The 22412-nt window shown below is 38.1% G+C and overlaps 3 protein-coding genes across 7 annotated transcripts in view; all 3 read left to right on the forward strand.

Annotated features, from left to right (window-relative positions):
- Positions 1-4372, forward strand: part of LOC113084829 (UDP-glucuronosyltransferase 2A1-like) — a 37986-nt gene extending 33614 nt beyond the window's left edge. The window contains exon 7 of the mRNA XM_026254980.1: positions 3908-4372. The gene's annotated coding sequence lies outside the window, so the exon portion shown is untranslated. The remainder of the gene's footprint in view (positions 1-3907) is intronic.
- LOC113084868 (UDP-glucuronosyltransferase 2A1-like) overlaps positions 1-4372 on the forward strand; it is a 28302-nt gene extending 23930 nt beyond the window's left edge. For both annotated transcript variants that reach the window (XM_026255015.1, XM_026255011.1), the window contains one exon: positions 3599-4372. In XM_026255015.1, coding sequence (XP_026110800.1) covers positions 3599-3896 — 298 coding nt within the window. In that variant the 3' untranslated portion in view covers positions 3897-4372. The remainder of the gene's footprint in view (positions 1-3598) is intronic.
- Positions 4373-5722: 1350 nt separating this feature from the next.
- On the forward strand, positions 5723-19732 carry LOC113084905 (YTH domain-containing protein 1). Of its 4 annotated transcripts, none has more exons than XM_026255030.1 (17): positions 5723-5952; positions 6657-6758; positions 6956-7248; positions 9051-9426; positions 11135-11251; positions 12015-12068; positions 12249-12343; positions 12430-12538; positions 12653-12770; positions 12858-12942; positions 14064-14233; positions 17377-17456; positions 17836-17872; positions 17966-18005; positions 18307-18372; positions 18459-18623; positions 18788-19732. In XM_026255030.1, the coding sequence occupies exons 1-17, from the start codon at positions 5925-5927 to the stop codon at positions 19007-19009; spliced, it is 2157 nt and encodes a 718-aa protein (XP_026110815.1). In that variant the 5' UTR covers positions 5723-5924; the 3' UTR covers positions 19010-19732. The 4 variants fall into 4 exon arrangements, with proteins under 4 accessions (XP_026110815.1, XP_026110814.1, XP_026110816.1 ...); XM_026255029.1 differs by having other exon boundaries at positions 5724-5952; positions 9048-9426; XM_026255031.1 differs by having other exon boundaries at positions 5725-5952; positions 9048-9426; positions 11162-11251.
- Positions 19733-22412: the final 2680 nt, after the last annotated feature.

The following is a 22412-nucleotide window of genomic DNA, read 5'->3' on the forward strand; positions in this document are numbered from 1 at the left end:
TGTCCTGTCTGTTCAGTAGCTCGTGGTCTGGGCAATCGGCGCTAATCATGGCGGGGTTGTGCAGATCACGAGCTTATTCTCCTCACCTGTCGCTCATTCCCCCACTCCCTTTATATGTCTCTGCTTTTCTGTCTGTGGTTGTGAGTAGATTGTTTTGTCTTTGCCCATGTTTTGCACTGTTTCTCAGTATCAGTCTCACCTTCTGTTCTTGTGTCAAAGGATCTGTAACTCGGAGATCCGGCAGTGCGAGTGGTCCGCAGTGTGCTGGCCAGCTCGGAGATCTGTGTGCGCCAGAGCTTTTCGTTATTGTTTATGTTATTTTGTGTTTTGTGGTGAGAATAAAGATTCTCCTTTTCTAACTCTGCATCTGAGTCCTCTGTCCAGTACGCACCCCGTGACAGGGAGAGGGACTCCAAAGGTTGTGACTTCCAGTCTCGGTCCGGCAGGGATTGTATGTTTCTGAATAAACTCTTAGAAAGAGACTCCATGTATTGAGACATGCTCACAACACAGCACTGTGCATCTCGATTGGCATTTGCCAGAGAACACCAGAATTGGCAGGTCCACCGTTGGAGCCACATTCACTTCACGGATGAGAGGAGGTTCATACTGAGCACATATGAGAGGAATGTCCCTGGAGGGTCACAAGACCTCCACGTGCTAGCTTACATTAACTTCCCTGCTGTTAGGTACTGGGATGATACCCACAGAGCCACTGTCAGATAACATTAGTGCAGTGGGCAATGAATTCCTCCAGTAGGCAGTTTCTGGATGTCAAAGTCAATGATGCTGTTGACGAACTCATGTTCCTACTAAACTGACATTTAGAAGTTGATTTTAAAATGCAAAGTATTGAGAATAAAAATATAGCTCTGTAAACTTTTGCATTTGCATTTGACTAGTTATTTTAACAATTTCTGTAATTTTTGGTTTGATTTTGAATCCATGATTTTGGTTTCCAGTGAACAAATGTTGTCACATTATTTTGTTCACAATGACTTACACAAAGTGGGTATAGAAAATAGTCACCCCCTTTAATAGAATCACATTGTGTTGCTTTACAGCCTGAAATTAAGGTGGATATAGTTTTTGTTTTATCCAGCTGTATTTACTCAGTGCAACTTACAGCATCCAAGTGAAAAAAATAACACCAACATGACGAGTCGTCACCTTTATTTATATAGCACTTTTAACAATACAGATTGTGTCAAAGCAACTGTACAGCATTGTTTAGTAATAGTGTCAATAATAAAAAATTACAGTAGTAAACACTCATTTTTCGGTTAAAGGCAGTTCAACACTGAATTCAGTCATGTCATCATCCAGCTCAGTACAGGGAGTTCCCGGTTCCTGTTTACCTAATTAATGCAGCCTAAAAATCATTTAACGGATTTGGATATTAAAAGCATATTAGTGTGCTATTTGTAAGCCAGGTCAAAGAGATGTGGGTTTAATCTAGATTTAAACTGCAAGAGTGTGTCTGCCTCCCGAACAATGTTAGGTAGGTTATTCCAGAGTTTAAGCGCTAAACAGGAAAATAATCTGCCGCCCGCAGTTGATTTTGATATTTTTGTTATTATCAAATTGCCTGAGTTTTAAGAAAGCAGTGAACATGGAGAACTATAATGTAATAGCTTGTTCAGATACTGAGGTGCTAAACCATTTAGGGCTTTATAAATATTAAGCAAGATTGTACAATCTATACGATGTTTGATAGGGAGCCAGTGCATAGTTGACAGGACCGGGCTAATATGGTCATACTTCCTGGTTCTAGTAAGAACTCTTGCTGCTGCATTTTGGACTAGCTGTAGTTTGTTTACTAAGTGTGCAGAACAACCACTCAATAAAGCATTACAATAATCTAACCTTGAGGTCATAAATGCATCGATTAACATTTCTGCATTTGACATTGAGAGCATAGGTCATAATTTAGATCAATTTTTTAGATGGAAAAGTGCATTTTTACAAATGCAAGGATTGTGGCTTTCTAAGGAAAGATTGCTATCAAATAGCACACCTAGGTTCCTAACTGATGACAAATAACTGATAGAGCAGCCATCGAGTCTTAGACAGTGTTATAGGTTATTACATGCATGAGTACATGAGTTTTTAGGTCCTATAAATAACAACTATTTTTTCCAAATTTAGCAGTAAGAAATTACTCATCATCCAGTTTTTTTATATAGACTGCATTCTGTTTCAAATTGGTAGGTTTCACCAGGCTGCAAAGTAATAAAGAGCTGATATTATCAGCATAACAGTGAAAGCTTACACTCGGTTTCCTGATATTTAGCAAGGGTAAAATGTAAACCGTGAAGAGTAACAGCACTAATACTGAGTACCTTTGTGATTCTTCATAGACATAAACAGAGAGAAGTAGTTCCGGCTACGATGTTCTTCTGCAAGACGCAAGCAGTTCTGTTTATTTACCGCTAGAGCGCCAAAAGTTCCCTACTGCAGCTTTAAAATATGTCCAAGAGTTTTAAACACGGTCTGTTATTGTGAGGACATCTCCATGCCCCTAAACATGACGTGTCACAAAATGAAACGTGATTGGTTGCTTCATCTGTCAGTCATATGGCCTCTTGCGCAGTCCTTGGCCATTCAAAGTGGCTATGGTTTCCAAACCTTCTGCCATCAAGTTCAGTTCAGTCTGATGGTGAGTGTTTGTGGACTGCAGACTTCTAGTCATTCCAGAGATTTTCAGGGAGGTTCAAGTCTGGACTCTGACGAGGCCATGAAAGGACATCTCCTTCAAACACTGTGTATCAGTTTTTCTGTGGGCTTTGGGTCATTGTCATGTTGACAGCGCTCTGGCAGAGGGCAGCAGATTTTCCTCAAGAATTTGTTGGTATTTTACCTCATCCATTTCTCCTTCTATCCTGAGAAGAGCTCCAGTCCCTGCTGGAATTGTTTTGGTAGCCATCTCCTTTCCACAACTTTATACCAGACATCTTTTGACAGTGCTTTGTCACCAATAGTTGATTGTTTGATTCAGTTGCTCTACCAAGAGCTGAAATTCTCCAGGAAAGCTCTTTTCATGCTGAGCTGATCAAAATGAGCACAGCTGAAAGGCTAAATGGCTTTGTGTGCCATTGAGAAGGTGATCAGCTAAACCTGATTGAGTTTGTAAGTCATTTTTAGGAGATGCTAATCCTATTTTTTTCTGACATGTAAGTGTCATGTCTTTCACTTGGATGTTATAAGTAGCATTGAGTAAATACAGTTGGATAAAACAAAACAAAAAAAAATTTTTTTCAGGCTGCAAAGCAAAAATGTGATCATATTAAAGGGGCTGATTCTTTTCTATACACACTGTACATGTATAAAAGTCAAGATTTTCAACTGAAAAATTTATTTCGAGATCCAATTAAGTGTTCCCTTAATTTATTTGAGCACTGTACATTAGAGTATATAAATGTTTTCTTTTTGGCTATTTGATTACAATGGCCACAGTATTCACATAATTCCTGATGCTATGGTACAAATCTCTAGTTTAAAGCATGGATTGTCACACTCTATATTTAGAAACGTTTGTGCATTTCAAAAGCATCACAAATCTTGTGTTAAGCAGGGCTTCTTTTTCTTCTCTAATAAGGTACAAGGAGAGCATCATGAGACTGTCCAGAATCCACCATGATCAGCCGATGAAGCCTCTGGACCGGGCAGTTTACTGGATCGAATTTGTGATGCGGCATAAAGGAGCTAAACATCTACGAGTTCAGGCTCATGATCTGAGCTGGTATCAGTACCACTGCCTGGATGTAGTGGCCTTCTTACTCTCAATCGTTGCACTGATCACATTCCTCTTCATTAAAACATGCCGTTGCCTTTTCCGTAAATGTTTCAGAAAGACTCGTCCTGATGCCAAAGCACAAAAGCGTAAAAAAGAGTGAATGCAATGTAGGTTATCACAGAGCAGATCCCAATTCCAGTCCAGTCTCGACAGTACAACTATCATGGATTAAATAAGAAAAAAGGACACAATCAGTGTAACCAAACTGTGTTTATTTTCATATTAAACATTGCTACAGGAATTTATCATTTAGTTTGGGGCTTTTGAATTTGACAGGTTAGAGTAAGTAAATTTAATAATTAATATAATATAAATAAGTGAATGTATTATACATATTAAAGGAAGTATGGCAAGTTATATTTGCTTACAGACGTAAATCAAACTTTAAACTCCTCTAATGTGCACAACTTGTCATCTGAGTTTGATGACATTGAAGGGTGCTGCAAATAAGTGCATCAACAGATATCCTGTGCTCAGGGAGTAGCAGTGAACACTGAATGATTTTTAATCATTTTTGTCATTAAAACTTTTTTTTATATTGAGAAGTGCATTAAAGCTGACACATATGTGCCTGTATAATTTGAAAAGATTCTTATTTGGTCAAAATAAAATGTATCTGATAGTAAAGTGTTTATAGATATTTCCGTAGATTATCACATTAGGCAATATTATGATAAATTTTTTTTTTTGGCAAATAAGCAGACATTATTCTTTCAAGATGTAGGGCTGTATAATGTGTGCAGCTTTCTTAAGCATTTGAGTAGAGACAAAATAAAGCACATTGTTAAAGCATGCAGTGGTTGACAACCCACCAGGGAACAAAGATCAGTCCCCCAAAGAACAGCATTTATTCAAAATAGAAACCTTTTTCAACAATATACACTACTGTTCGAAAGTTTGGGGGCAGTGATTTTTTTAATGAGAATCCTTTATTCAGAATGGATGTGTAAAAATGTAAATGTGTAAAAAAAATGAAAAGTCACAGTAAAAACCTATATTGTTAGGTTTCAATTTGAAATAAATGGTTTTAAATAAATACTTTTAAACTTTTTATTCATTAAAGAATCCTGAAAATAATTATCCCAGGTTCCAAAAAAATATGAAAAAAACCATATATACATATATACATAAAAAACATAACATACATATATATATATATATATATATATATATATATATATATATATATATATATATATATATATATATATATATATATATATATATATATATATATATCTTTGGCTGCTAAAGTCTAAGACTGAATGGTCTGGTTAAACAAGGCTTAAAAAACAATAAAAGGTTTTGATTTGATTTATTTATATATTTTCAATAGGCTCATAAAAATTTAGACTAATTTATAACAACAAATTAAACAAAACAAAATTGTTGGAGACCTAAGTGAATTAACCTATATATCCTTTATTTTTTGTCTTATGTTTTGTTTTCAGAATCGTGGGAGAACCATGATATCTATTCTGAAAATCAATGATCCGGCGTAAAATGTAGGCTGCAATCTTACAGACTTTATGTAGTATAACAACAAGGATTTGGTAGGCTTACATTTATAAAACTGCTTCTCATCCAGTGTGTGAAATTTTGCACCTACGTGCTTTTTTGTTTAATTTCAGTGTTTTTGTGGAAGCATATGCTTTAATATATTATTAAATATATTAATACATTATATTTATTATTACATTTATTTATTTTATTTGATATATTTTAGTACATATTTATTGTGTTCTATGGTAGTGGGGCAGTGACTTTGTAAGATGAGCATTTAGAAACAAGTGTTAGCCCATTTTTACAGAAAATATACCACACTAAATACCACATGGGGACTGAAATGGACCGAATGCGAGGAATGACCATAGACTATGACCCAGCAGCGTTGTCCGCGCGCGTAACAAAGGCGTAGTTCAGCTCTGCAGATTTGGCAACCCTCGTTCACTGCGATGCGGGAGAAAGACATCCGCCATTTTAGACCAGAGGCACACACACTCCAGCAACAAAACATTTAGTGCTGTGGGATAGTGTCTTAAACAACTGGGAATTTATTGAATTATCAAGAACGAGTCTAGAGAGAGAGGAGGGCCTTTAAAGTGTGTTTAATCCACGGGGACTGAAGATGTCTGCCGACAGGAGAGATGAGAAAGGTATGCGATGGTATTTGTGTCTGTAACGTTACTAGACAAAGATTCGTTTAAAAAATAGGCTTTTTATTGCCATTAATTTAATACAGTATTTGCTTTTGTTCATTGGTTATGTTTTAAGGTAAATCCCGTTTTTTATATTCATAACTTCAGCCATTATGGCTAGAAAAGAGTCTGTTGAGGAAACACAACAGCGATCATTAGCTTAGCACGATGCTAACTCGTGTTATCACGGAGGACTTTGTTTATATCGAATGTTTTTTGGAAAGAAACGTCGTTGTGTGTTTATTAGATTTGTACGTGATCTTTTCGATTTAATTTGAGGATGTTAGCCATCAAACATAGGCATGTTATGTTTATATGTTATGTGCAGCACATTATGTAATTAAATAGCTCAAAATGTAAAAAAATGGACGAATTTCTACTAATGAAGAATTACAGCGTTTAGACTATTTACGTGATTGTGCTCACGGGAACAGCTTAATAATAAACATCACTTTTGTAAATACTTTATCTCTTGCTGTATTTTTTTATATATGAATTTTTGATGTTCAATGCATGTATTGATGAACCTATTACTGTATATTGTATACTGTTACATGGCGTTGTGTTTTGATGTTGAGTGGGTGACTTCTACATGACAATATACTTAAACTGACATGCAGTGTTTTTATAATAATTTAACACCATACGTTGATTTTTTTCAGATGGGGAACTGAATGTGCTGGAAGACATTTTGACCGATGCTCCTGACCAGGACGATGAGCTCTACAACCCCGAGAGCGAACATGATGTTAATGAGAAAAAAGGTACCTGTGTGTTGATGTGGAAAAAACCCCACACACAAAAAAAGCATTGCTAGATCAGATTTTTATAAAGAAAATGGTGTATAGGTTCCTGCAGGACATTTACAGAGTAAACTGAAAACCGGCCGTCTGATAGTAAAATGTGTGTGTCTCTGTGAGACTTATTTCCACACTAAACGATCATTTACCTCATGCCCCAGGGTCTAAAAGGAAGCACGAACGAAGAGACAGCCAGGAGGCAAAGCGGCTCAGAGCATCGGGACACACTACCAGACAGCCATTAAAGAGAGCTGCCCCTTCTTCTGGGTCGAAAAAGACTAGCAATCTCAGAGGAAGACATGCACCAGAAGAGCTCTATGAAGACCGAAAGAACCATGCTGGAAGAGGAGGTGCGCCCCGGGCTGATTTACCTAAAGGATATGGTGAAAAGGGGCTGTCCCGCAGCAGAGACTCCCAGAGACGGATTAAACCCCTGCTGCCCGAGCTGACAGAGGTAAGAGACGACAGCCGTAGCGTAGATGGAGTTTCTGTTGGTCTTAAATGAATTTATTTTTAAAACAGGAAAATAAAAGTATACATTAATTGACTCAGAAAAGTAATAAGGTGGTAGCCATCAAGTATACAAGCAAAAAAGCATGAGAAAGAAAGTGTTATTGCCGTTTATCAGCATTCTTCTTGTGTGGATTAACGTTACGCCACAGATTCAGTTTCTGCCATTGCTTGTTCAAAATATGTCTTTTTCGTTGCTGAACACAAACAAAGTGATGGCATATTATGCAAAGCATTAAATTATGTCTTTTTTTTTTAAGAAATGATGTGATTTTTACTCTATTTTTTCCCCCTCTTTATTTGTATAGCACTTTATACAATACTGATCGTGTCAAACAGGAAAATCGTTTGTCAATGGTGCAAGAAGACAATAATAATGGAATCCAGTTAATTGATGATTCAGTGATGTCATCATCTGGTTCAGCTCTCGTCCAATAGTTTCTGTGCATTCAGTCATGTGTCTCTAACTACGTTAGCCAAAGGCGTCAGTGGCAAGGAGCCAAAATTCCAGACAGAAATGAGCCCCGTTTCACACTGAGATTCTGGATAGTACACAGGTAATGTGTCCCGGCAGTTGTTCCTGGATAGTTAGATTTTGGTTCATTCACACTGTCAGTGATTTCCTGGAATATGTGCGTGTTTTCACACACAACCCGTAAAGATCCTGTAATGACATGTGTCATCAGGATGTGACGTGTAATGTACGAGTCGAAAACGCTTGGCATGTTAACTATCACTTCAGCTGGCGAACGTTCTCAGAGCTTCAGTGCGGATAACTATCTCTGCTACATTAGTTTGCACATTTTTTCTTCACAAACATTGATCTGCCTTCAAAACACCCGGTAAAAGAGTCACACGATAACGTTTTACGGCATTTCTGGGGCTGAACCGGGCAATGTTACCAGATCGATCCTGGAATCAATCCCAGGATGTGTTTGCGTTCATATAGAAGACAGTCCGGCAATTTTCCGGCAATCTCCCGAGATCACCATGCAGTGTGAAAGGGGCTATGAAGAAAAACCTTGGGAAAACCCAGGCTCAGTCATAAATACCGTAGGGTTTTTTTGTTTTGTTTTTCATTTTTCTCAGAAAGGTCTAACTGTAGTGTCAGAAATTGAATGAAGTGATCAAATGTAATAGTCTGCACTGTATGAATAAAACAAATAGATTTCATGGGTACCTACAATTATTAAAATGTAATGTATTAAATTGCTTTCATTTTAATCTGTTATAATTAGATATTGCTGATTTTACTGTCTGAATAATTTTTTTTCACCTCCTTTTGATGTGAGACGCTTTGCTCATCAGCTGTAAACAGTTGGCTCATCCTCAGTATCTGTGTGTTTTTTTTTCCTCTTTAACATTTGACTGTTTAGTAAAGCAGATCTTTTTAAGCATTTGCTTATGAATTGCGTATAAACTGTTATCACTGTTTTAACTAGTATTATGACACCCGTCTCTGGTGAGCTTTTAAATGGAGTGTGACTGAGTCTAGTGTTGTTGAGTGACTGATGGGTTGAGATTATACCTGTTCTGTTGTAGACTGACACGTGCTTAAACACTCGCTCTATCGCTACACACCATCTGTTCACCATGACACTCACTTTACACACTCAGATTTGTATTTGCATCGTTTAATTCTTACAGCAATTTCAGTTCAAACATATATATTTGAAATAGTAAAAACAATTCAGCATCTGTGTTGCATAGAAAGCATGGTGTAATACAAACGCTTGTTTTCAGAAGATGCGGAGGACAAGTGAGGACAGTACAGGCAGAGTAAGTCGCTCCTCCAGAGAGGAAGAGGCTCATTCAGAAGAATACGCGACGGGCAGCTCTGTGGCTTCCTCTGAGGGCAACTGCTCGGATGTGGAGGAGGAAGGAGCCATGCAGGAGGAAGGGGAGGAGAAGGAAGCAGAAGAGGAGGAGGAGGAAGAAGAGGAAGAGGAGGAGGAAGGGGACGAAGAAGAGGAGGAGTATGAACTGGAGGAGGAGGACCCACGGGAAGGAAATGAACAGAACGATTACGATACTCGCAGCGAGGCCAGTGATTCCCAGTCTGAGTCTGTGTCCTTCTCAGAGGGAGAGTCTGTGCATTCAGCCTCCGGCTCAGAGGCGTCAGGTATGAGCTGCTGAAGATCACCGTTTGCAAACATTTTCACAATCATAATCTTCATGCTCATGTTGTTGATGTTATCTAGTAAGCTGCCAAATACTCTGTTCCAAACCCTAGTGAGCTGCCTCACTGTCTGCTGTCTACACAGATATATATAGCTGTTTTTCTGCCTGCTTTCAAGATTTAAAATGATGAAAGCAAAACAAAAGAATCATAAAAGTGATTTATTTAAATCTGTGTTGGCTTGACATCATAGCCAAAAACAGGATATTCTCACGGGTGGCTGAGCAATTGTATAATACATTAAATTTATGTAAAGAGACCATTTTCCCCAAAACTGTAAAACTTTGATGGTGAATAACTTTTTTAAAGATTAACAAAATACTTTAAATTCAATTCATGTCTGGTGCATGTAGATCTGAACTAACTTCCTAAATCCTACTGATTGCACCTTTAAATATGTGAGTCGATTGTTCTAGGAGCATTTGTGTGGTTAGAGGGTGTCATAGCAACCTCAGAAAATGGAAACTACTTGGAAATGAGTGTTACGGCTGCAGCCTAAAACATGCAAACACGATCTTCCTAAAGAGTGCATCAGTGGCCCTGATTCCGGGAGGATTTTTTGTTTTTTCCATGTGGATCTAAAAAATACAAATTGCCAAAAGGAATGTGAACTGCATTTTTTTTTAAATTATGTTTTCTGAAGTCTACATATTATGTAAGCAAGGTTTTTACGTTGAACATCATTTAGAAGTGATGGGCTACTTTCTATCCTGTTTTTGACTCTCCCTTTGAAAAGGTTCATTTTGAAGTGGATGCACTGCTATGACTGGGTAACAGTAAAATAATAGATTTATACTGATGTGATGTACTCTGAAAACACTGGGCAATACTGGTTTAAAAACTTGTATATAGTTTCAATAAAAGATGATTTTAGAGTAATCAGGAGGTCTTGAGTTCTGACCCGTACAGAAGGTTTTATAGTACGGTGACCTCTTGTTGAAAGATTGTCCATCCAGATATGAGGAGGATCACAACATTACAAACTTCTGTTTGAAGCAAAAACTGTGTATTTAACAGCTTTAGAGTGTTGGGGAGTAGCTAGGCTTTCCCTACAAGCTCCTTTGCTGCACATTTTCTGAACAGCATCATGGGTAATGTAGTTTTCTAACATGAATTCAGCTGTTGAACACTTAAATCAGTTGAAATTGTGTGAATGGATGGCTTCAACAAAAGCATGTACCATCAATGAGCAGCCTCTGAACTAAAAATAGTTTGTTAAAGTCAATTTCCTTATGGAGAAAATACATATTAGATTTATCTTCTGGAACCCAACTATTACAGTCTATAAGATTAGAGAGTTTGTTGGAAAGCATTTTGGGATTTCATTTATCAACTTTTGTGCAGACACCTTCACATCAGTAGAGCCTCTGTGAAGCCTACAAGCCTTCATGTATTTGAGTAGGTTGGCAGTTCGCTGGGATTTGGAGCAGACCTGCAGATTAAAGACCATAAAAAATGTTTTATTACATTTCCATAAGAACTATGCAACTCGCCTTACCGCTGAATTATCTGTGACTAGTTGATCTCATGTTGTTAGAAGTTTTCACTACGGGTCGCTACCTGGCTGTGTTCATCAAAGGACAGAAAAAATTGTTTGGCTAGAAATTGGATCCCAAGAAATCTCAAATAATCCTTGATATTCTGACATAAGGGACGTGTTCTCCAATTTACTGTTCAGATGAGGAAAGCAAAGCCAAGAAGCACGCTAGAGGGATATCACCAATCGTTTTTGGTAGAAGTGGAAGTTCAGCTTCAGAATCCTATACAGGTATTAAATGACCCCTTAACAATACTAATAAAACTTTTAAGTAAATGTCACCAAAACCAATTCAGATTAGGTTTAAGTCATTTGAGTTGATTTGGCAGTGTAAGCTGACTTGCCTCTGCCTTGGTGGCTTTCAGTTAAAAAAACTAAATGGTTCATTATAAAATGAAAATTATGCAAGGGCTAATGTATAGTCAGCTGGTTAAAGAAAATTACCAACTTGACTGTATGTTTTCCTGCTTATTACACGGCTACTTAGAATGAATTAAATGGCCATGAATTGAGGGAAATTATTCCATAGGAGAGAGAGTTGATCAGTTGAGACTGCGGTTAAAAGATTGAGATTTGCAGAGAGCTGTGTGATAGTTTGATCAATGATCTGTTTTTTAGAGCAGTGAAAAAGAAGAAAAAAGATACATAAGTATTGTTGTAATGGTGATACAAGGACAAAATTATGATAAAATGGACCGTACGTGTTGATTGGCTGATCCTTGGCAGAGCAGGTCAGATTACAGATAGCTCAATCATAAATGCATTTATACACACCTGATGGCAACCTGAAATAGTGTAAATTTCCAACAACTACATTTTGTTTCTCTAATCTTATACCATTATGTTAATCTTGCGGCGTAATCTTTGTTAAAGCCAGTTGTACAGTGTTGGGCTGTTTCATGTTCTGTAGGACCAGTCAAAATCATGCCGCAGCGGCACATTTTTCAATCTGTATTTTTTTAATGTTAAAGTGTAGTGTATCTCTGACTTTTAGGGTCTGAAAAGAAACATGAAAAACTGTCCTCTTCTGTCAGAGCTGTGAGGAAAGGTAAGAGAATCACACTAATGTTCAGAGGATGTTTGCGCATTTAATTGCATTGCAATCTCAGTAACTTATTGAAATTGGTTAAGAATTGTTTTCATTATCAATGCTATCAATTCTGCCTTTGCAGCCATACTGACTTCTGGTGCTGCAATTGTGACTATTTTCATTTTTGTCTTTTTAAAGATCAAACCAGCAAGCTGAAGTATATCCTGAGAGAAGCCAGGTTTTTTCTAATTAAGAGCAACAATCATGAAAATGTTTCCCTGGCTAAAGCAAAGGTGTGCCACTTTACAGTTTAAAGAGGCTTTTTTTAGTTAAATTGAAGCTTTACTCAGTTAACGTGCTGTGTGTGATCTCTTCACAGGGTGTTTGGTCCACTTTGCCCGTCAACGAGAAAAAACTCAACGCGGCTTTTCGCTCTGCTAGAAGTGTTATGCTGATCTTTTCAGTTAGGGAGAGTGGAAAGTTTCAAGGTATGGCTTACAAACGCTGGTTTATATTTGCTATGATCTATGATTTGCAAATGCAAACTGGTTTAGTGTGGCTTCATGTCGGTGCACATAAGGATGTGTGTTGGTGTGTTTCAGGTTTTGCGCGGCTCTCGTCTGAATCTCATCATGGAGGTTCTCCCATCCACTGGGTTCTACCCGCAGGCATGAACGCCAAGATGCTTGGAGGAGTCTTCAAAATTGACTGGATTTGCAGGTGAAAACCTGAGCGAAAGCAGTGTTGTCTCTTCTTTTTTTGTAGTTTACAATTATTAGCTATTGAGGTTCTTCTTTCTGCTTGAAGGCGGGAATTACCTTTCACAAAAACAGCTCACCTCTCCAACCCATGGAATGAGCACAAGCCTGTGAAGATTGGACGGGATGGACAGGTCAGTCATTTTAATGTGAAACTGCTTCCGTAACTGATTTTACTTTGTTTTTCATCAGGGATTATATTGTAAAATGTGGATGTTGCATACAATGAATCCAGGTTTGTTCAGGGCTCAAAAATAATGAAAATGCATTCCATTTTGATAAACAAATGTGACATAACTCTGACAGCTGTCAGTTAATACATTCATACACTGGTTTGCTGGAATACTCAATGTAGAAAATGGGTCAATTCTGTAAAAATGTGGTAAGCGGATCTTTATAAATAAATGGTATTGGCCAATCACTGTTAAAAATTGAGTATCTGCTTCAAATTTGCTGCTGGTGCACCACAACAACAAGGCAAGTTACAGGTCTGTTAACTGGCCCAAAGTGCTCTCATAGGGTGTACTCACACTAGGCGTTTTGAACCATGACTGAGTGTGTTTGACCCCAAAGCCAGGTGCATTTGACTAGTGTCAGCGCTCAGTGCCGCGCTCTGGAGCGCCTCTTTTAGCAAGCCCTGGTCCGGTTGGAAGAAGTTGGCCAGAGCACGTTTCGGTTGGGCTCAGGGGCGGTACCCATGCAGTGTGAGTGCTAACCGAACCGGAGCACGGAACAGATTTTGTGTGCACTACTGTCATCATTATGATCTCAAACAATATTCTATTACTACTACTACTCTACACTTTTCAATAAATTTAATTAAATCAAGTATATTTAGGTTTATAATGGCTATGGTACTTACCTTATTGAAGAACAGGAAATGTGGTTTGTGAAAATAATAATCGCGGGGCGGGGTTCGATTCAAGGCCACTGTGCCTAGTGTGAGTACACCCTTATACTGATTATAATCTACGAACATTCTCCAGCTTTCACCAGCCCTTTGGTTGCAGGGGAGATATTGAAAAAGTAGGATGGACTCCTAATATCAGCCAAAAAAAATTATGTAATTCATTTTTTTTTTTTTTTTTTGAAAAATAAAATAATGCACATAGTTAATTTTGGGTTCCTGTAGACTTGCCCACTTTAGCCTCATAGACAAGCAGTCAGATGATTTGGTTAACAAATTCTTAATGAATTTTCTTTCTTTTCACTGTCTCACATGATCTCTTGGACCTCTGCAAACGGCCGGCTACAGGAGATCGAACTAGACTGCGGGACACAGCTGTGCATGCTCTTTCCACCTGATGAGAGCATCGATTTGTATCAAGTCATTCACAAAATGCGCCACAAGAGGAGGATGCACTCAGAGCCTCGATCTCGGGGCCGACTGCCCCACAGAGAGCCCGTCCCTCGGGACATGGGAAGGTTAGAAATGTTCTTTGGACTGATAGTGCGCACTTGTGTCCCTGTCACCTGATGCGAAGGGAGCAAGTGTGTGTTTTTTGTTATTTTTCCAACTTCGTCTTCATCGTCACTTGAGCGAAGGTCAGAGGAGAGCCACGAACGAAGCCGACCAGAGCAGACCGGACCGGGCACGGCTTTTGTTGGGAAATCACAGCATAAATTATCCGTGCCATTGTTAATTTTATGGTTAATGGGAGTTGAAATGGAGTAATGATTGACCTGATAACAACTTAAGCCTCTAGTTAACTTTGTAGTTTTAGCACTGAGGTTTGTTTTTTTCTGTAGATACGACTGTTTAAATTTGTTCCCAAAGCCTTTTCTTGCAGGAGTGTCCATGGGGGATAGAGCCAGTCAAATTTGGGACTCTTTTAAAAGGAGCCTTAATAATTAAACGGAAGATGGCACATCGATTTGAGGGGCAGAAAGCAGTCGTTGGTTAAAACAGAAAGCGTTCAAGAGGAGCGTATTTTGGAACTTTTTTTGCTGGGTTCCTTTCCAGCTCCAGTGTGTGCTTACGAATATAGATAGTTGAAGTGTGCGGGGTGTAGCGTCAAACGGTGAAGGAAAGAATGAAAACAGAGAGGGAGAGACAGGGAGGAAGGGAAAAAAAGAGCATGTTCTTCAGTGCTTATGGACTCGCATCACACCAGGGACTGTCCCTATAGAGCACTGCTTTACATGAACTCTGTTCCATACCAAAGTGCTCAAAAAAGGCCCAAAATGAGAAAATAAAGGACTTAAACGCATCCTTACTTTCTCCAGACAAACATTATGAGGAAGTCGGTTGGTTTGCATTGTCTGGCCCCAGCCCCAACTGATGGACTCCAGTTTGGATGCGTTACACGTCCCTCCCCTTCCCCCCACCCTCTTTGTTACAAAAAGCCCCCTCCTCTCAAACGATGGGATGTTCCAGCTGGTGGTAGGTAGGCGGTTTGGTTTCCCTCCTCTGGACTAAAGATGGTGTAAAATGATGCCTCCACCCTTCCCTTCTTCTGTGTTTCTCTGAGCCCTCCATGGACTGAGTACCCCAAGAGAAGGGTTATTTCCAAATGTCTGGATCTTCTCTTGGTCTTTTTGGTTTGCTTTGCAATGGACTGCACCACTCCTTATCACTCCCCCTTCTTCTGCTTTACCAAGCCCTCCCATTTAAAATGTGTTAAAGCATAAGACGGACTTTTAAATGAACTTTTACTCTTTAAAGTATTTGCCAACGTTAGCAGTCCCAAAACTACAAGAATGCGGTATGTCACACTCTCAACCAGATTTTTTTTTGTTGACACATTGGGTTTCTTACCATATGTTATATTGACATTTTCATTAAGGGCACCCACCTATTGAGCATATGTTTGAGTTTAGGAATATCTTTCTAGAAAAAGACTCATGGCACAGTTGAAGGCATGTGGGTTTTTTGGCTTCAGGACACAGCAAACGCTAGGCAAAAAAACTTCATACAATTCTGAGCAGGGCTCTACGGTAACATTTGGGTGCAGCTCAGGTTTTTTTTTACATTAATGCTAACACATCTGGCATTTGAAAAGGTTTTATCATCAAACTCATCTCATGTCTTCGTCACGCAATAGGCAGTTCAAAATATTAGAAGCAATGACTGCTGTTTTAACAACTTATCCAAAAATGTGTGACCCTGGAGCACAAAAGCAGTCTAAAATCTCTGCTATATTTGTCGCAATACTCAGCAATACATTGTATGGGTCAACATTTATTTTTCTTTTAAGCCAAAAATCATTAGGATATTAAGTAAAGATCATGTTCCCTCAATATATTTTGTACATTTCCTACTGTAAATATATAAAAATCTTAATTTTTGATCAGTAATATGCATTGCTAAGAACTTCATTTGGACAACTTTAAAGGTGATTTTCTCATTATTTAGATTTTTTTTGCATCTCGGTCAAATATTGTCCTCCTAACAAACCATACATCAATGGAAAGATTATTTATTCAGCTTTGAGATGATGTATACATCTTTAACCCTTATGACTGGTTTTGTGGTCCAGGGTCACATATATTGGTAACATTTTTATAAATTTTAAATCGTTATAATAACGCTTAAAATAACGCATATAATAATGAAGCATACAAACATATTATTAGTCAGACTTTCTTGAAATTCAGGAATATGTTGGTCAACCTCAGAGTCTGGAAACACATTTTAATGAACTTGACGGGTCATCTTAAAAATGCAGAACCGAGGTTACCAGACCCTGAACAAATAACATCATGCAAACCAGAATGTGCCCTTAAACTTTCACAATATTTTGTCATCTCTCTGTCGACTTGAATGGAAGACAACGAACAGCAGTGTGAAACAATTTCCTAATTAGGGTAGATGCATTCACATGGTATCAGAATTCACAAGAAGATTTCAATTTCATGGGTGTCCAGATAGGTTTCCACATTTGAACACAGTGAAATGCTCAAACTGTAGAGCTCTGCTGAGGATTGATCATTAAAAGAACCATATTAATGTGGCTTAAGTACTGAAAGGAATGTTCTGGTTCAGTACAGCATTTGTGATTTTGTGTTAATTACCACAAATAATAATTTTTACTGTCTTTTTTTTTGATGACCTTCCATGCAAAAGTTATCTGCTTTATATGCTTATGATTTGGAAAAATTGGACACTCTTATGGCTTTATAAATCATATTTAATTTAACTAGCCAACTTAACCAACTAGTCAGTTGTTAGATGATCATCAATTTTGTCCAGGCCCAAATAAGCATAACGTCACACGCTGTCAGTAGATTACATATTGCTTGTATGGAACCCAAACCATTATTTTATACAGAACAATAAGATCTTAATATGCAAAGAAAGATTGTACATTAGGTTTGTGTGAATGTTTTACTTGGTGTCATGCAGTTTAATCATTCATTTAGTTGCTCACCAATTAATGGTATAAAGTACTTTACTATTAACAAAAATATGAGATTGTACAGTGAGTAAGAATCTGATTGTAATCCTGTACCCACACACTGACAACTGAAGGTCATGTTGTTGTCTGTATGGTGCATGTCTGTCTGTTTTTTTGTTTTGTTTTTTAAATCAGTGCCATCTTTCACATTAATTTACCTGGTTTACGTAGGCGTCGTCCAGAGGAATATGACATGCACAACCGGAAGCGGCCCAGGATTGATTACACGCCAGAATTCCCCCAGAGACCAGGTCAATATCTGCTGCACGTAGATCTTTCCATTTCTTTTGTCTCGCTCTTCAGTGGTCTTTTTTTTTTTTTTTTAAATAAAGCCACAGTTATGTGCCACAAAAAGCTTTTTTCTCCCCTTGTTATGGCTCTTAATCGAGACAAGTGATTTGTGTTTTAAGGATGGTACCTTAGGTGGCAGTTGTATTTCTGCATAGTAAGTACGAAAGCTGAACTGCTCCCTGATTTTGAGTTTCTAAATGTTCGCTTTCTGGCCAAGAAGGTTGTAGCATGTGTATGTGTTTTTTAATGAGATTGTTTATTTGGGAGTTTTGGTTTTATTGTTTGTGCTGTGCTTTTCTGTAATTGGTGAAATCTGTCTCGTTTTTGCCGTCGGTTTAGGTTTTATGCAAGACCCCCGCAATCCACCTGTGGACAGGTTGGTATTGTTGTCTTTCCCGCTTTTATCCTCCATTTGTAAATGGGAGTTGCATTAGAACTTAACGTATTATAATCAGTTTTCTTTTCACAGGCGCTTCACTGGAGTGAGGAGAGATGTATTTCTCAACGGAGTAAGTACAAATAGGATGTAATGATTTGATGGATATGCTAATTGGAGAATGGCATCCTTTAGCGACTTTCCAAGCAGGCTCTATCTACTTTTCATTGAAAATACTTAGCAACACCATGTGGGATTGTGCACAGTAATGTAGGAAAATGCATTTAAAAGCAAACCAGACATACTTTAATTATATTTTGACTCGATTTTCCAGTTTGTTTTATTGTAGTTGCTAATTAACGTTCAGTTATATAGGAAATCAAATCCTAAATGCACTTTATAAACATTATTAACACTTATTTTCTTATTTCTAGTCCTACAATGACTATATGAGAGAATTTCACCACAACATTGGGCCTCCACCTCCATGGCAAGGAATGGTAAGATTGAACGTATTCTGACAGTTTTCTGTACCTTTTGTTCTCATTGTCCATGTGTTTCAATCCTGACTATGTTTTGATCTGAGGCGCCTTACCCTGGAATGGAGCATCCTCCCCAGCACCCATACTACCAGCATCATCACCATCCTCCTCCACCCCAGGCCCACCCTCCTTACTCCGGACACCATCCCATGCCCCATGATGCCCGCTTCAGAGAAAAGAGGGTCGTTCGCTCCTTCGCCTCCAGTTTGGTAATGTTTAGTTATTTAAAATGGTTTAAATACTACCGTAGCGTTAATCAGCTGAAAGATCTGTTCCAGAAACTGCTGCAGATACCATTCATAAACTGAGATGTGGATTTGTTTTTTGTTTTTTTTGGATTACTCATTTGGACTTTAAACCTTTTGTTTGGTAGCATGACTATGACATGCGCGTGGATGATTTCCTGAGACGAACGCAGGCGGTGGTGAGTGGACGTAGGAGCCGACCACGTGAGCGTGACCGACAGAGAGAGCGCGAGCGGCCACGGGATGGGCGTCGTGACAGAGAACGAGAGCGTGGGAGAGAACGGGACCGTGAAAGAGAGCGGATTCGAGACCGTGAGAGGGAGAAGGAGAGGGGTAGATACCGGAGATAGGGAAAAGTTGTTTTAAAACTGTTTTTTTCCCTTGTTTATTTTTCCCATTTTCATTTTGTAAATATTGTTAGATTTCATTTATACAGTTCTTTTTTATTTTATATATATACAGATTAAATTCATCACAAAGTTGAACTACATCTTTCTGGGCATTTTAAAAAATAAATTAGAAATGTTTTTCCAATTTCCTGCTATTGTTAGCATCATGCATGCAGTGCATAAAAATTTAACTGTGAAAACCAAAAAGCTTTTTTACCCTTTTTTTTTTTTTCATTTTTAATCATTGGTTCTGTAGCTGGTCCAGCATTGTTTAGAAAGAGCTGCCTTTCCCTGAATACGTTTTTTTTTTTTTTTTATCCCCTCACTTTTGGATTGTGAGCCAGTTCTTTACTTGGCTTTTGCAGTTTTTAGGTGTATGCTAACTGCACTTGTCTTTGTGATTTCTGTTGTACATTTAAATAAGGTCATAGGTGCCAGTATTCCAATGCACTGCTAAATTATGACCGTTGTATCAAGTATGTTTCTTTAGCTTTGTCTGAAGACTGGATTGTTTTCTAGTGTTTTGATTGGGAAGTGGGTAAATATCCTCACACTTGCTTCTTGTCCAGTGAAAGGATAAATGTCATGAAGGTTTGTAAATTGACCACTTGCTGTTGGAGTATCTGTTGGATACTATGTGGATACATTTTGTACAAAACAAAAAATAAATGTAAATGAATTGCCTGTTTTTTTTATTTTTGTCTTTTTTCTTTTTTTTTTTACTATCTCCCAATAATACATAAAGCATTCAGCAAAGGGAATCGCCCTCAAGGTTTCCTTTCAGAACCCATTTTATTTGTATTTAGAAGTGGCACTGCTGAATCTATAATATTTTCAATTTTTGTTTATACGAAGAAGCAAATTTACAATGAAATGGGAAAAGTTTAAGCCTAATATAATACCTGTACAGCAAATTATGGGTTATTTTTATAAACAAATTTAACTGATTCCATATATCTGCAGCACTCTGACTTGTGTGCCACAAGGAAAAGCATGTAAAAAGTGAAGACTGCTTAGACCCTGATGTAGCACTAAGCACTTTACTATGTCTGATCAAATCTGTGCATATGCATGTTTTATAAATGAGGCCCCAGATGACTTTGCAATCTATTCCACTGAAAAAGTGGTGACTTTTAGCTATCAGCTCTCTGCACCACACACTGACACTGTTTGAAATACATCAGTTTATCAACGGTGTGCATCAAGGCTCAGTACTTGGTCCCCTACTCTTTTCGATGTTCACAACCTCTGTGCTGCCCAGCTGGATTACTGCAATGCTCTCCTGCACATCTAAACATTCACAGATGATCCAGAACATTGTATGTTGGGAATTTAATTAGAAAAAAGGGGTCCACGTCATAGCCCTCTTGGTCTGAACCAAACTAGCCTCCTGAATCAAATTCAAGGCTTTGGCTTTGGTTTTCAGGATGGCTACTGGAATTGTACCCTTACCTCAATACACAAATTAAGTCCGTGAACAAGCAATGCCTGATGACTTTTTCACAACATTATCATTTGAAACAGTTTGGCACTTACAAATTTATGAATGAACTGGTCATTATAAAAATTTCTACCGACATTTTTTGACAACTTCTTGGAACATAATATTCCTCATGATAACTTTTGTTAAATTTACAGTAAGTAAATCCACTTACAAGCTAATTACTCTTCAACAACAAAGCTATAGACCTACCACAGAAACTGAACTTCAAAGACAGAATTCTAAAGATGACTGTACACTTGTTTCTCTGACACATAAGGTCTATATGATTCAAATGAAAAAGAATGATAAAACAGGATGTCTTGAGTGCAATATAATAAAAAGTTATTCTCTCTAAGAAATTAATTCCATGTGTATTCTCAGGACCAGTTGCAGGGACACAGGAAGGATGTGCTGACAGTTGACCACAGGGTCAATTAGTTATCAAAGGAAATCCTGAGAATGAGAATGACAGGTAAATTAAGCTTCTGTGCCAGTTACTACCCTCACATGAAAAGGTTTGGTCAGGAAGACTTCTCTACTTCTCCAACAGATCTTCTCTGTCAAAGACTGAATGGCACATGACCCGATTCTGTACCTTCAGTATATTAATCATCTTTACTACAACAATTCTGAACGATGACAGTCTGATTCAATTACTACATTACTGCTTTCACTGCATCAATTTGCCTATGAACCTCATGCTTCGACCTACCCTCACTTGTGAAGGTAGTTGAGATCCTCCACTTGAAAAAGCAATGCCCAAAGAGGACAATACACCTATTTCAAACTGATATACATGCCTTCAGACACTCTGCCAAAAAAACAATAAATCCCAATAAAGTTGGCTTGACATTGGACTTTCAAGAGTCTCAAATTTAGGGACCGTCTCTAAAGCTACATGCGATATTGGTATACACTTTTCTAACGTCAGTAGCATTTGAGGAGAATGACTTACAGTCATAAACTACTGTAATTGTTCAAATAGATGTCAGCTATAATGCACAATTGAATTGAATGTTTGATATTTATTCAAATAAACTAAATCATATGTAAGTTATACAACTTTTTCGCATGGGCTCAAATGCAAATTTGAAGCTCAATAGCATTTGAGGAGAAAGACTTGCAGTCATAAAACAATTGTAATGTGTTCATTCAGGTGTCAGCTACAACGCACACCTTATACTTTTTTAATAAATATTAAAATGAATTATAAATAATTTAGGTAAAAACAAGGCCTGTTTATCACTTTCAGGCACATTCCTGTGAAAGTTTTTTTTTTTTTTTTTTTAAGGTTCCCTTATGAAGATTACCCATGGTTTTAACAATAACACCGCAAATCATCGTTCTTGTAGCCATGGTAACTGCAAATTAACCATGGTTTTGTTACTTCAAATAAGTCGTGACCTAATGGTTAGAGAGTCAGACTGGCAATCGAAAGGTTGTGATTTCGAGTCTCGGGGCGTCAGGAATTGTAGGTGGGGGGAGTGCATGTACAGTTCTCTCTCCACCTTCAATACCACGACTTAGGTGCCCTTGAGCAAGGCCCCGAACCCCCAACTGCTCCCTGGGTGCCGCAGCAAAAATGGCTGCCCAATGCTCCGGGCGTGTGTGTGTGTGTGTGTGTGAATGTGTGTGTTCACTGCTCTGTGTGTGCGCGCACTTCGTATGGGTTAAATGCAGAGCACGAATTCTGAGTATGGGTCACCATACTTGGCTGAATGTCACATCACTTTCACTTTTTTTCACTTTTATATCCTGTAATATTTGTAGTTGTTGTTGTTGCTATAAAAACAGACTTAAGCCATCAATGGCCTTTAAAATGACTTAGAATGCATTATATAAAAAAACAATGAGTCAATAATGATGTAAATGTCGAGAGCT

The sequence above is a fragment of the Carassius auratus genome, chromosome 5 (genome assembly GCF_003368295.1).
Source record: "Carassius auratus strain Wakin chromosome 5, ASM336829v1, whole genome shotgun sequence".
Classification (NCBI taxonomy): Eukaryota; Metazoa; Chordata; class Actinopteri; order Cypriniformes; family Cyprinidae; genus Carassius; species Carassius auratus.

Coding starts and splice junctions, on each gene's coding strand:
- LOC113084905 (XM_026255029.1), top strand. CDS start 5,925: ATGTCTGCCGACAGGAGAGATGAGAAAG. Junction 12,771..12,857: donor AAAATTGACTGGATTTGCAG/GTGAAAACCTGA, acceptor TTCTGCTTGAAG/GCGGGAATTACCTTTCACAA. Junction 14,234..17,376: donor GTCCCTCGGGACATGGGAAG/GTTAGAAATGTT, acceptor TGGTTTACGTAG/GCGTCGTCCAGAGGAATATG.